Here is a 13209-nt window from a genome sequence, read left to right as displayed (position 1 = left end):
AGCAAGCGGGCTACCCAACACCCCAGATTTATTTTCCTTGCTGTAGCAGTGTGAAGAGGAACAATTCAAAGCAAACCTCCAATAATTAGATAATAAATTTATAAAATTTCCATTTATAGAATCTAATTATTGGGAGGTCATCTTATGTTCAAGTAAATACAGTGAGTCTCCATGGATGTTTAGTTTTTGGGTAACATTTTTATACTAAGTAAATTTATAAACAGTTAATAAAAAGGTTAAGAAATAACAGAGTTTAATTAGTAATTGACATGAAACATAGTACAGAGACAAGTAATATTCACTGGGGTTATAAAAACATCAGTAGAGGGCAATATGAACTGTTATAACTGGCATTACAAACAACTTGCTGATCTGTTAGACTATTACAATTGATTACCCAGTCATTAAAACATCTATTAATCATTTATTCAACCCTTAAGGAGCTATTTATAAATATCTCTATTAACATAATGAACAAAAAGCAAATCTCAGCATATAGAGATAGATGGATCTTAAGTCAGGCACGTATGAAATGTTGAACTGTTAGGCCCTATTATTCATTACATCTGTAAAGATGATACTCTCAGAAACGTTCTTAAGGTAAAAACAGTTTTACAGTGTTAGAATAGAAGGTTTCAGCATTACTTCTAAAAGACCTTCTTTGCTGGAGTTTTAATGGTTTAATCAATGCTTCTAGTTTTAGTTGGCGATACGAAAACAGCAATGGAAACCCTTCAGATTCCATGAAGTCTGTAATGGGGGAAACACCCTCTTCACCCTCTTTTGGCCTCATGGAAGTCCTTAATTATGTACTGTGCCTAATCCTCTCACTCTCAGCACTGTCTACTTTTCATACTTCATTCCTTTTTTTTCCCCCACCAACTCCTACTGCACCTCCATCTTCTCCCTCCTACAGAAATCCTGTCTGAAATTTCACTTCCTCAAGGACTTCCATTGCTTCTATCACCAGGCTGCACTTGGGAATTAGCAGGTTCTGGTCTCATACCTGCTCATTAAAAGAAGTTTTGAAAAAACAATGTCTTCCCAAGAGCAGTATTCCCTTATTATTTGTGCTCCATATATAGGATTTCCTCTCCCTCTACTCCTCTGGCCTCATTCTGTGCCTCTTTCATTTGGTGGTGTAATTTAAATAGTAACCATCAGTGTACAGATCTTAGAGGCAAGGATTTAAAGACACAGGAAAGGCAGGTCTCCCTTCTTTGGTGAAAGCAGACAAAGAACTCTTCCCCTCTGCTCATATTTGGGAATGCCCTGCTCCTCCAGAGATCTAATTTCTTTTTGGCCATTGAAGCGGTATCATACGAAGTAAGAGTAACCTGAAATGGAAACAGGAGGAGGAGCTGAGATTGGGCTTAAAAGCTGGGGATTTGAGACTTTTCTAATAGCAGACAGAACATCAGCTCTGCAGCCCCACACAACGGGGCGAATAGCAGGGCTGTGAGAAGCTCTGGTTGCTGATTCGATTCAGAGGAGGGGATCACTGAATCAGAGGAGGGAATCGCTGAATTGGTCAAATCTCTGAATCCAAATGGAATCAGAAGACCTATTAATCTCTCTGAATCAATTCAGAGAGATTCAATGATTCGGTCATAGGCATGGTTTTATGTTTTTTCTATACACCTCAAGGTGCATGGCTCATGAAAGGTGAGAGGGTGGGGTGGATGGACTATCCCACAGGAGTGTCAGGGGGTCCCCCACATGCTCAGTGGTGGACCCAGAAGTGGAACAGAAGTACTTCTGGTCCTCTTCTGGGTCTGCCACCGAGCATGTGGGGAACCTCCCTCCCTCCCCCCTGCTCCTGTGGGATGCTCCATTTGCCCCACCATCTCAGCGTTCATGAGCCACATCTAGTACCTTGAGGTACGTAGAAAAAAAACATACAAATCTGTGTCTATGGCCGAATCGCTGATTCTCTGAATCAGAATCAAATCTTCAGATTCAGTTTCAGCCAAATCGAAACTGGGACAGTGATCCAAATCAGCAAATCCAACCGCTGTCTCCCGAATCAGGCCGAATCCAAATCAAATACTGCCTGCTTTGCACAGCCCTAGCAAATAGCTCCTAGGCAGTGGTCTCTCCACTTTTGCTCGTATACAAAAAGATTGCCCTCCTCTTTCTTCCACCACAGTACAAATGAGGGTGGATGAGGAAGAAACTATTTCTGTCTCCCTCCAAAGAAAGAGTGGAAAGAGGCCTTATCCAATACCATTAGCTCTTCTGACCCTCGGAAGATCTCAGACACCCAAGGCCAGATTACAGTCTAATATGTACTGTCTGTAAGATGCTTTGAGACCTTTAGGGGTGGCAAAGAAAAACTGAAAAGCATGATCTATTTATGTTGCTTTTACTACATGTCAACCATTAAATATTAGCTTTATTATCAACGAACAGACTAGTAAAAAAGGTCATAATAGTTTGACCTAAGTTGTAAAGTGACGATAGATTGCCAGTGGAAGCTTTGAAGAACAGATTTAAAAATATCTGTCAAGAACAGTTTCATTAAAAGTTATCCCTACCTTGGGGCAGTGGATGAACTAGATGACCTCTTGAGTTCTCTTCCAATTTTGTTTTCTATGAAGCTCTGACTTGGAAAGCTTGACTTGATTTTTCAGATGGCAGGTGGTCATCATTTCCTTACATTAGGGCCTTTTAAGGTATCTTAATATTGACCCTAAATGCAAGTAGTCAGTTTAAAAACTTTAGATCTTTTAATTTTAACAAACAACGTAGTTGAATTTACCAATCAATGTTGATGTCAGACAGGCAAGAAACATTTGCCTGTTTTTGCCATCAGAAAAAATATAAACAGGAATGACTGTAATTTATTAAACTTATCCATTGCTTAAACAAGCTACATTTCAGCTCTTGTAATTAAACAATGAAAATTAACTTTTTTTAAAATGAAAATAATTAAAAAAAATATAACACACACACACACAGATTAAAATAGGCAAGGTAATTCAAAATGCATGATTTTAAATTGCACTGATATGTAAGTTTGGGGGTTTTTTCTTGCTAATAGCATAGTTGAGGCAGAAATATAATTATTACTCATTACAAATCATATTTTCAATTATAAATATATCTGTTCACATTTCTTGTTCATAAATATTAAAAGCATAATAAAAAGAATTGTTACACAAGTTCACTTTTTCATATGCCATGTATAGACATAATGTAGTCATCCAGTTACAGATAATGTATTTCCATAATTACTGGTACATGTAATACTATACATATTATTACCATTTAGAGACTGTATTATACTAAGCTTGTAGCTACATTTCTGCAGGTTTTTAAAAGTAGTTTAAATGTTCACAGATGAATTTGCCTTCCCTTTAAACAAACAAATGAACTATTAATAGCAGCTAGTGCCAAGTTTAATCAGAGCAGATGTGAACGCTTGTTCAAATAGCTTTGCAGTTCTCACCTGAAAAAATCATCTTTTCCTCTAGCTAAGTTAACTCAGTATCAATACACAGACTTTTGTAGCTGGCAAATCCCATAAGGTCATATATACTCTTTTGGAATAGGCCCTATGTGGGAGGGGAACAACTCTGGAACAAACCCTCATGCTCCTCCATCACAGTCTGCTGGCGAATAGGCTTTTGTTAGCATCTGCAACCTTGGAAGCCACAATACAGGTTTTTCAGTAGTAATGAATACAAAAAGTAAAAGATGTTTCCACTAAGTTAAAAATATTTTTCATTTGCTTTGGGATACACTGCTCTTAAATTATTTTAAATGGCCTGTATAAAACACACTCAAAACATTGTGAAACAAGTCAACATACTAGGAATGCAACTGCTTCTGGAGTAATCAGATAGTTATCATTCAAGCCAGCAACATAAGGTACTAAAGAATGGTAAAATATTTGAGCAAGAGCAGCACGAGAAACCCCACTTCTTGTTAAAAGTAATATGTGAACTTTAACACGTAGGAACAGCAGGCATGGCACAGCTTTAGCAACTCGTGTAACAAACTCAAATGCAGTAAACTAGACACAAATCCAATTTCTCTCATTGCAGACAAATCGAATTCATCCCCTCTCCACCCCCCGGCTGGATTCAGACCACAAGGCTCCTTGCAGGCTGGATCTAGGCCCAGCAATAGCAAGGTAGAAGGCATTGTGCCAGCACAGCCATTGGTTGCCTCCTGCTGCCAAAGGCCATCCCACTGGAGCACTGGAGCCCTGAATTCTGTGACAGTCACTGCCCCTGAATTCTCTTGCCTTTGTAACCTTGAGCATAAAATGCATTGCAGTAGTCTAGGTGGGGCTGCCCTTGAAGACCATCCAGAAACTGGATATGGTGCAGACACTGCAACCCACCTTCTTACAGGGGTGGGTCATCAGGAGCACACAACTAGTACTCCAGAGGGACTTTATTTTGTTACTGAATTGATTTTATGAGATTTAGTGCTGTAACTTGGCAACCAGAAAATACAGCCTCAGGTCTGCAAGGTCCTGTACACTCTACTTCTTAAAAGTTGTAAAGGGTGCTCAGTTCATCACAGGGTCAAGTCCTAAGGCCTGTACCTTGTAAATCAATTTAAAAAGTGAATTCAGTGAATATACCTTTTACAACCCTATTCACTACATAAAATTATGAGTGCATATATTTTTGCAGGATTAAAGCCGAAATAATCTTTAATATAGAAGAAAAGCAAAACCTTCCATTAAATTTTTCACGGAAAACATTATCCAATGCTAAACACAGTATTTGATATAATAATGGCACACTGTATTCATGTAAATTAATGGCTATAAATCTCCATTTCCCATTATAGAACATTAAATATAATCACTATCCCAATGCTAATTCAGTTTAGAAGCTAGGGACACTGGAATCACTGCTTTAAACAAAGATGCGTCAGATTTAAGCTGATGTCTCTACACCTTAGGTAGGAAACTTGTTCTGTATGCTACTATACCCAAATACCTGGATCATTAAAATCATTTATATGTCAATAGGCAAAGTGAATGTTTTTTTCAGATGACAAAAAGTGTACTTCATCATATAAAAATTAAGAAATGCTACAAAGAATAACCCCTCTTCCTCAAGTATTGGTCCAAGTCACTGATTTTATAGTAACATCAGTCACGGTATCTCTCAGTTACAAAAACAGACAATAATCATTTCATGTTACAAATGCAGAACCTTACTGACTATAATACAATAGCAGATACTCTATTTCAAGTCAAATTTCTTTTAGACTTATTTGTTTCTTATAAATTACATGTTCTTAGATCCATCTGTGAAAACTGGAAGGCTAATTATGATGGTACATAGTGTGATTCCACAGTTAAATGCTAAAATAGTTCTACATAAATACCATATGTTTGTCTTAGAAAAATGTAGAAAGATTAATTAGGAGTTCAAGCCCAAGACTTTGGAAAGTAATACTCTGAACACAATTCGCTCATTACATTGTGTACTATACAAATTGAAGTTTTAATTAATAGCTGAAACACCAGTCAAGGGGGAAAAATCTATGAAGTCTAAATTGCATGCATCAGACTTTTCTTAGTGACGCTTTTTACTAAAGAAGCTTTTTCAGAAACTATGCACTAGTTAGTCACAACAACAACCATTTTAATTCATCACATTATTTTTGATATAGAAATTACCTGTGGAACATTTTAATCCTATTTGCTCCAGCTATTTTAAAATTGCTTCCCACCTTGACATTAAGGAAAGTGACTGAATAAACAAGCCACAATCAGAAAGCAGACTGATAAACCAGTTGAAAAGTAATTTAGTATTACAGTGACCTGATGTGCGTTTCTAGTCTCCTAACTGACTCTGAATTCAGGGGTATGGCAGTTAGTCTTTCGTTTTTAGTATACTCCAGAACAAAACAGCACCCTTCCATTCTCCTGGTGAAACCAATGGGTTATTGTGGGCCTGATCTGAAGTTAATAAGGGTTTTTCTACTGATTTCCAGTGTACCCTGGACCATGAACTATAACATTAATTTAACTTTACTTACCACATATTCAAATACAAGTGTCAATGTTTCCTTGGTGTGAATGATGTCATGAAGCAGCACAATGTTTGCATGTTTCAGTCCTTTCAAAAGAGAAGCTGCAAGACAAAATGTGCACGTTATAGAGGCCAGGTTATTTTGAAAGAGAATAAAATATTTTAAAGCAAAAGATTAAAATAAGTTCATTTTAAAAATTAACTGGATGGCCTCTGGTCACTGGCAGAATTTTTAAATTTTTTTTTTATAATTTTGATGGCTATAATTGATTGATATTCTTCAGCATTTCTTTGCCTTTGTCGATTTTTATTGATGTTTATCATTTGAAATTTTCGGGGCTACACTCCTAGCCCAGGGCAGGAGGCACTTCCCTGCTCCCCACTGCCCCTTAGGGGGGCAAGCCCACCTGGCAGGCACCAGTGGAGGGGCAGCCTGGCCCCTTACTAACCATGGCCTCCTGCCCCTCTGGGCAGGACAGGGACAGCAGCTGTACCCTGGGGGCACCCCCACTAGGGTGGCCATTGGTCTTGCTTTATACCAGATCATCCTGTTTTAAAATACTGTTCCCTGTCCATTTCTGCACAAGGAACGGACAACAAAACATCCTGTTTTTCAGTTTGTTGCTGGAAATGCATGTCAATCATTTGTCCTCGTGATTCTATTGGCTGTGCCTAGAGATAGAGTAGTGCACAGCCAGGAGAACAGGGGTTCCGAGCCAGTCAGGGAAGGAGGGAGTGAGGTGGTGGCCCCACATCTTACTGCTGATTGGCTAAGGGGCCCAGTGGGCCCCCCCCCCCTTGCTGCTGACTGGCTGAAGGAGGCAGCCCCTCACCAAGGGGCAGTCCTGTATTTTAAGGATGCGTCAGTGGCCACCCTAAGCCGTGCGCACCCTGCCCTGAACGTACTGCCTCTCCCTAAGTTCCTAGAGCTCCTGCCCAGCCCAGCTCCTACATGCTTGAGCCAGGGCATATAGTGGTGGTGCCAGGGCCCAGCCACTGCTTTTGTGCTGCTCAGAGGAGTCGGAGGATGTGGTCAAAGAGCCAGGCTGCCCATCCACTGATGCCTGCCAGGTGGGGCCAGCCCCCTACCAAGCTGCAAGCAGCTACTTCCTACCCCAGGCTGGATGTCCTCTCCCCATGTTCCCAGAGCTCATGCCTGGCCTAGCCCCCGTGTACTGTGGGGGGAGGAATCTCCCCTCCTCACATATGCATCCATGCACCTGTGCATACGTGTGGGCATGTGCTCATGCATACACAGTACCCCCTGTCCTCGATTTCCCTACCCCCATCCCAGGTTGTTGTTTTCTACATCTCTTTTCTATTTGTTTCAGTGATTACTGATGCATACAGTTTTCCTTCAGTTTGTGAATGACAAGTGAAATCTATGTTTATCGATAAAAATCAAATCCTGTCAAGACTATTCTAAGCTAGCCGCCAATGGCCTAGCCCTAGGGAATGCTAAAATAGCATCTACTTCCATCAGCTTCAACATTCAACACCTGTTAGGCCCTACCTACACCGTTTCCCTGCCACATCTGGGACAGCCACTGAGAAGCGCACACAGGCTCCTAGTCAGTTCACATGAAATCCCAGAAATGAGTTAGTGCAGCTGCCTTAGAGTAGCCTTAAGCACACACCAAGAAGCACACTTGAGATGAGAAAGCCTAAAGGCATATCTGCACTTCTGGGAGTGCTGCTGGGAAACACACTTCCCCCATTCATCCCCAGTCAGAACACACCAGATACCAGAAATAGGCAGTGGAGTCCATTTAGAGCAGCCATAACCATGTGCCCACAGCCACTGCCCAGTCCCTGTGTCTCAGATGCACATATCCACAGCCACACCTTTTATAATACTACATTTCTAGGATTAGGACAGGCTGAGCAGAAGCAAGTGAGCAGACAGTGCTTTTCTATGTTGGTCCAATAGAGGTGTGTAGATAACTCCTTAGGATCATGAGCTTCTCTTGCAGCATTGCGTTTCTCCAGTTTGTCAGTCATACTCAATTCTGCTCAGAGGCCAGAAGCAGCAGCGAGTAAGAGCAGACTACAGATGCATCACTCAAAGAACATTTGTTAAGTGAATCAAACATTAACTGCTGGCCAATCCAACGTGCATGTTCATTTTACAATCTAAGAACTTTTTGTCTCCAAAATTACATATTCTTTTCATAGCAAATGTAGCAAAGTGGCTCTCTAGCCAAAGCTAAGTTTATATTCTGGGTATATCCCTTTTAATACCATCACATTTCCCTACGTCCACAAGTACACACACATGCATAGGTTTGATGGAATTAACTCTTAGGCTATTTACAGAGGCCCAAAAACCCAAGACAAAATCAATTCAGACTTTGCAGGTTTTTCTAAGCTGTGTAAACTGAACCAATCTACTTAACTGACGTTCAGTGCTCGGGTAGCCAAGACAGGCAGAAGCCTACACTGGCAGAGGCCAGGAGCCTGGGGGCACTCCTAAGGCTGCTGAACCCAGCTCAGCTATAGCTTAGGCCTGATTGTCCGTTGACTCTACCCTCCACTGCAAAGAGGTGGAGGCATGTGTCTAGCAGCCAATCTCTCCCCAGCCCCCACCTCTGGGGAGGAATGCACTGCCCCCCACCAGCCAGGGTCGGTACAGGGTGGGGAAAGCCCCCATTGCTGCAGCTGACGCAGGACTGGGATTTTTCCAGCCCTGCCCCATCCTCAGCTGGATGGGGTGGGGGATGGGAACACCCCCCACCACCACCACCACCATCACCCCAGCCTGGCACTGGAACCCCACCCGGGTCTTCCATGCTGGGATCACCCCAGCCCTGCCCTCTCCTCAGCTGAAGGCCTCTGAGGCAGGGGGTGGGAATGCACCCCCATGGTCCAGCACTGGAGCCCCATCTGGGGCCTCCCCAGCACAGGGGGCAAACCCCCAACCATGGAGCTTTTCACCCCACTGTACTTGGAACCAGGCTGGGATTGCCCTAGCTCAGTCCCTTCCTCAGATGTAAGTCTCTGAGGGGAAGGCAGGGGGTGGGAACCAGGTGAGGGTCGGGTGCCAGTCCATTCCCACCACCCATCCCCATCTCAGAAGCCCCCACCTCCTCTGACTGACAAGAGGGCAGGGCTGGAGTGATCCCAATATGGCTCCAGCCCACATCAGGCAGACCCCAGGTGGGGGACTGATGCCAGGCTGGGGGGCTGCATTCCCATCCCCTGCCCCCACATCAGAAACATCTGGCTGAGGAGGAAGCAGGGCTGGGGTAATCCCAGCCTGGCTCCAGCTGTAGCAGGGCATTGGGCAGACCCTGAGTAGGGATCCAGTGACAGGCCATTTTGGTGCATTCCTACCCCCTGCCCTCCTCAGAGACCCACAGCTGAGGAGGGAGCAGAGCTGGGGTGATCCCAACCTAGCTCTAGCTGCAGCAGGGCAAAAAGCTCCTCCCCACCAGTGAGTGCTTACACCTGTGCTGGGCAGACCATGGCTGGGAGGCCGGTACCAGGGGCGGGGGGTGCACTCCCCAGAGGGAGGGGTTGGACCTGAGCATTTCACAGCCTGGCTCACTGGGCTACAGGTGGGGGGGAGCAAACAGCTAGGGGTGCTAGGAGGATCTGGGGGGTCCATTCCTCTACCCAGTCCCCATCCTGCTGAGCTGACAGGCAGAAAGCAGGCTGGGGAGCAGAGGCTTTATTTCCTCAGATCTGACAGCTTGGGGCAGGGCCAGCCCTGCTCTGCAGGAGCATTCAGCACAGCCCAGGGCTGCAAAGCATCTTGGGATGCTGGGGGACTAAGTTAACTGCAATCAGGAGGGGATCTGGGACACAAGTTCAATAAATCAGTTTGACCTAAATCAATTAAGTCTGAAGCTACATCCATCCAGGTTTATCTTAAACCAGTTTGGGCCATTTTGAAAGTGGCTTTTGTGCATTAACTTCTGTCCTGTTACAGTTTTAAACCAATTTATGATCACTTAAATCAGTTTATGTGCAACTTCTGCCATAGCCTTGATAACAGACAGTGACAATAGAGAAATATTTTCTTATTTTTTAAAAGAAATGTTCGTTCACATTTCTTGACACCAGGGTTCTGGAGAAATGACAGACATTAATCTACTGAACTTACTTATGATCTCCCTCTCCCCCATTGCAATGTCTAATTTATATACTGCAAGATTTTAGCAATATGTCCTAACAAGTCACATGTTGTCACCAATATCACTCCATCATTGGGGTCTTGTCAGCTCATGTATACATCTGAAAAAGACTGTAAGCCACCACAACAAAATGAACAATAAATATAATAATGTCAATAAATGACTCGTTTCAATGGTGATTTACCTGACCTCTTCTCCCTTAGCCCCTTTGTTTAGTAAAATAATGAAACATCAAATTGTGACCCCAACCTCTGCATGCAGGCTCTTCACTGCTGTGCAATGAGGAGGTTCAGAAATACTTTCATAGCATACTTATTCTCCATGATCCTGGAAATGGTATTCCATGGGGCTGGGATCCACAGAGGAATAATATGAACTGCTTCAAATGAGTGCAAGAAAACACATCATCTTCCATGTTTCCCCAAAAAAGATTGCCATAGCAAGGTTAAAAAAACACAGACAGATTTCACTGCCTTTTAAAACATCACTACCCTCATCCTATTTAACAGTGCCCTTGTAGCACAAGACATTGGAACCATACTACTAGAAAGCAGAAGGACACAGCAAGTTTACTGTCAGTCCCCCCCACACAGATAATTGTGGTCTCTTACAAATACAGTAGAACTGACTATTCATATTCAGATGATTTGCAACTTGCTTAATTAGCAGCAGGTTGCAGACTCAAGGACAAGCCACACAGCTATTTAAATGTGGCTTTTAAATCCAAGGGTGCAACATTTTCCAGCCAACTCAGCACCTCACCTGCCATCTGCAATGGTTTGATGCAGTTGTAAATATGCTGGGTACTTTGCACATCCACACCTACACAGGATCCAAAGCACCCAACCCTACAAACCACTCAGTTCTACCATATTACAAGACTTCTGGACCTTGAGGAATATCTCTGTGGCATATGGAACAAAGGGTGAAGAAACTTTTGGCCCCTAACAGAAGAGTCAGGGAGGAATGCTACAAAAAATCTTGGCTAATACTTCTGCCTTTGCCCCCCCTTGCTCGCAAAGTTTATCAAAGGGGTGGGAAGACATGCATACTGATAGCAGGAAAATTCAATATCACTATTTCAGCTGTATTAAACATGCTATCAGAGAGGTCATGATCACCTATAGAAATTGCATGTTGGGCAATCTCCCAGGCAGTGAAGAACTACATTATTTATTTAGTTACTGTGGTAGTAATAGTTTTAAAAAGCCTGACATTTCTTTATCACTCAAGACGTTAGCTAACCCTCAGAGTTTATTAGAATTTAATGGAGTATCACCAAAGATAACCACTAGTGCCTAGAAGGTGAATTTTTTAGCCTTCGGGGGGAAAGGCTAACTTCTAATGCGTCTCCAAAATAAGCCGAATGACCCCCTACAGACATCTTTCAGGTCTCCTTCCCCAGACTGCCTTCCTGCCCCTTGACAACTTATAGTCAAGGAATCAACAAAGAGGTGGAACATACTAATAGGGAAGGTATTTGAAAAGAGGTGCTGTCACTGAACCCACAAGAGGTGAACTGGTAGTAAGAGCAGGAACAGAAATTTCCACTGTTAGTAACTTATAGCATTTAACAAGAAGCTAGAACAGAAGGGAGTAACTCTGGTTAGGTAGAAGCAGCAAGGAGGACCACAGTATAATTTTCATAGCACAGTCATTTTATAACCTGAAGACTGTCCTGAGGTTCTATACACATAGTAGGTAAAAATCCACTACACATACAGAATATTTTTAAATTGACAGAAGTGAACAAACAAAAGGAATATTTTACTACAAAAAGCCTTACAGATGTAAGTAAAGTGCGTTCAATTAAACACCAATCCCACACTTCTAATTAAAACCTCTTACAACTTCCCACAGATTTAAGGAAACATTCACACATGATAGCTGAGCTTTTTGCACTTCTGCTCTTACATCTTTCTGACTGACCATTGACGCACACTGACACTTAAATTGGGAGCATAACAAATATCTCCATACAGGCTCAGCAGAACTGTAATAGTATTTATGATCTCTGTCAGACTTTACTGTTCAGGCTGTCATCTCAGAGTCTTACCTCCTCCAATTGTCCATTAGTTTATTGCTAAATTCCCTACATGGGTCATTAAAATTAAATACACTGACAACATAGCCTTAAAGTTCTTTGCACGCTCTTCTCCTTCCTTTCTTCCCAAATCTCACCTCTCATTTATCATCTTAATCCTCCCACTTTTCTGGATCATCAATGTTTCTATAGACCTCAAGAACTAGAAAATGGCTGCTGTAGGTTCACTTACTGCCTTGTCCACGAAAAATAATAAGTAATAGAACAAATTTAACAGACTTTAGAATCAGTTCTACCACCAGCTATATATATACTGATGTAAAATCATATTATCATAGAAAATTAGTGTTGGAAGGGAGCTCAGGGAGTCATGTAGTCCAATCCCCTGCTCAAAGCAGGACCACCCAACTAATAAATCATCCCAGCCAAGGCTTTGTCTAACTGGCTCCACAACCTCTCGGGCTAAGTGCAGACAGCAAAGAAGCCAGAGGCTGAATCGATTCAATCTCTGCAGGTTAGTCTAAACTGCGCAGATTGAACCAAGAAGCAACTGAACTCAGAATTCACTTCTGATTTTGAAATGCAGTCACATGTCTGTGGCTCCGTCCAGAAGTTGGGAGATGCTAGAGCACACCTCCCTGCCACTGCCAAAGGGAAGGGAAGAAAGAGCCCTGTAAGACTTTCCTCCCCTAAGCAGAGGGGCATAGCCAGGTCCCACCCAGCCTGGGGCCAGCATGCTGAGGCCAGGGTAAGGGGAGCTTTAAACAGCCCTCCCTAACCCACATGGGACTCCAGCCCTAATCTGCCTGGGGGACAGCCCCTGCCAGGCTTGTCCTCCACTCCCCGCTGTGGGGGGCAATACCTGCCAGTGTTTTGCTCCTACTTGAGCAGAGAGTGGGCAACGTGGCCACACCCCGGCCAGGGCTTGCAGGGCTCCACACCCTATGACCTGGACCCCAGCCAGGGTTTGCCTGTGTGGAGGGCAGCCCCTGCCAGGCTTTGCCCCCACTTGCTACTCACTCTA

The 13209-nt window shown here is 43.0% G+C and overlaps 1 protein-coding gene across 1 annotated transcript in view; it reads right to left on the bottom strand.

Moving 5' to 3' along the window:
* CDK14 (cyclin dependent kinase 14) overlaps window positions 1-13209 on the bottom strand; it is a 506952-nt gene that overhangs the window by 250881 nt on the left and 242862 nt on the right. The window contains exon 6 of the mRNA XM_019530589.1: window positions 6013-6107. Coding sequence (XP_019386134.1) covers window positions 6013-6107 — 95 coding nt within the window. The remainder of the gene's footprint in view (window positions 1-6012; window positions 6108-13209) is intronic.

Source organism: Crocodylus porosus, unplaced genomic scaffold (assembly GCF_001723895.1).
Source record: "Crocodylus porosus isolate Cpor-Errol unplaced genomic scaffold, CroPor_comp1, whole genome shotgun sequence".
Taxonomy (NCBI): Eukaryota; Metazoa; Chordata; order Crocodylia; family Crocodylidae; genus Crocodylus; species Crocodylus porosus.
This window is presented reverse-complemented; position numbering and strand designations above follow the sequence as displayed.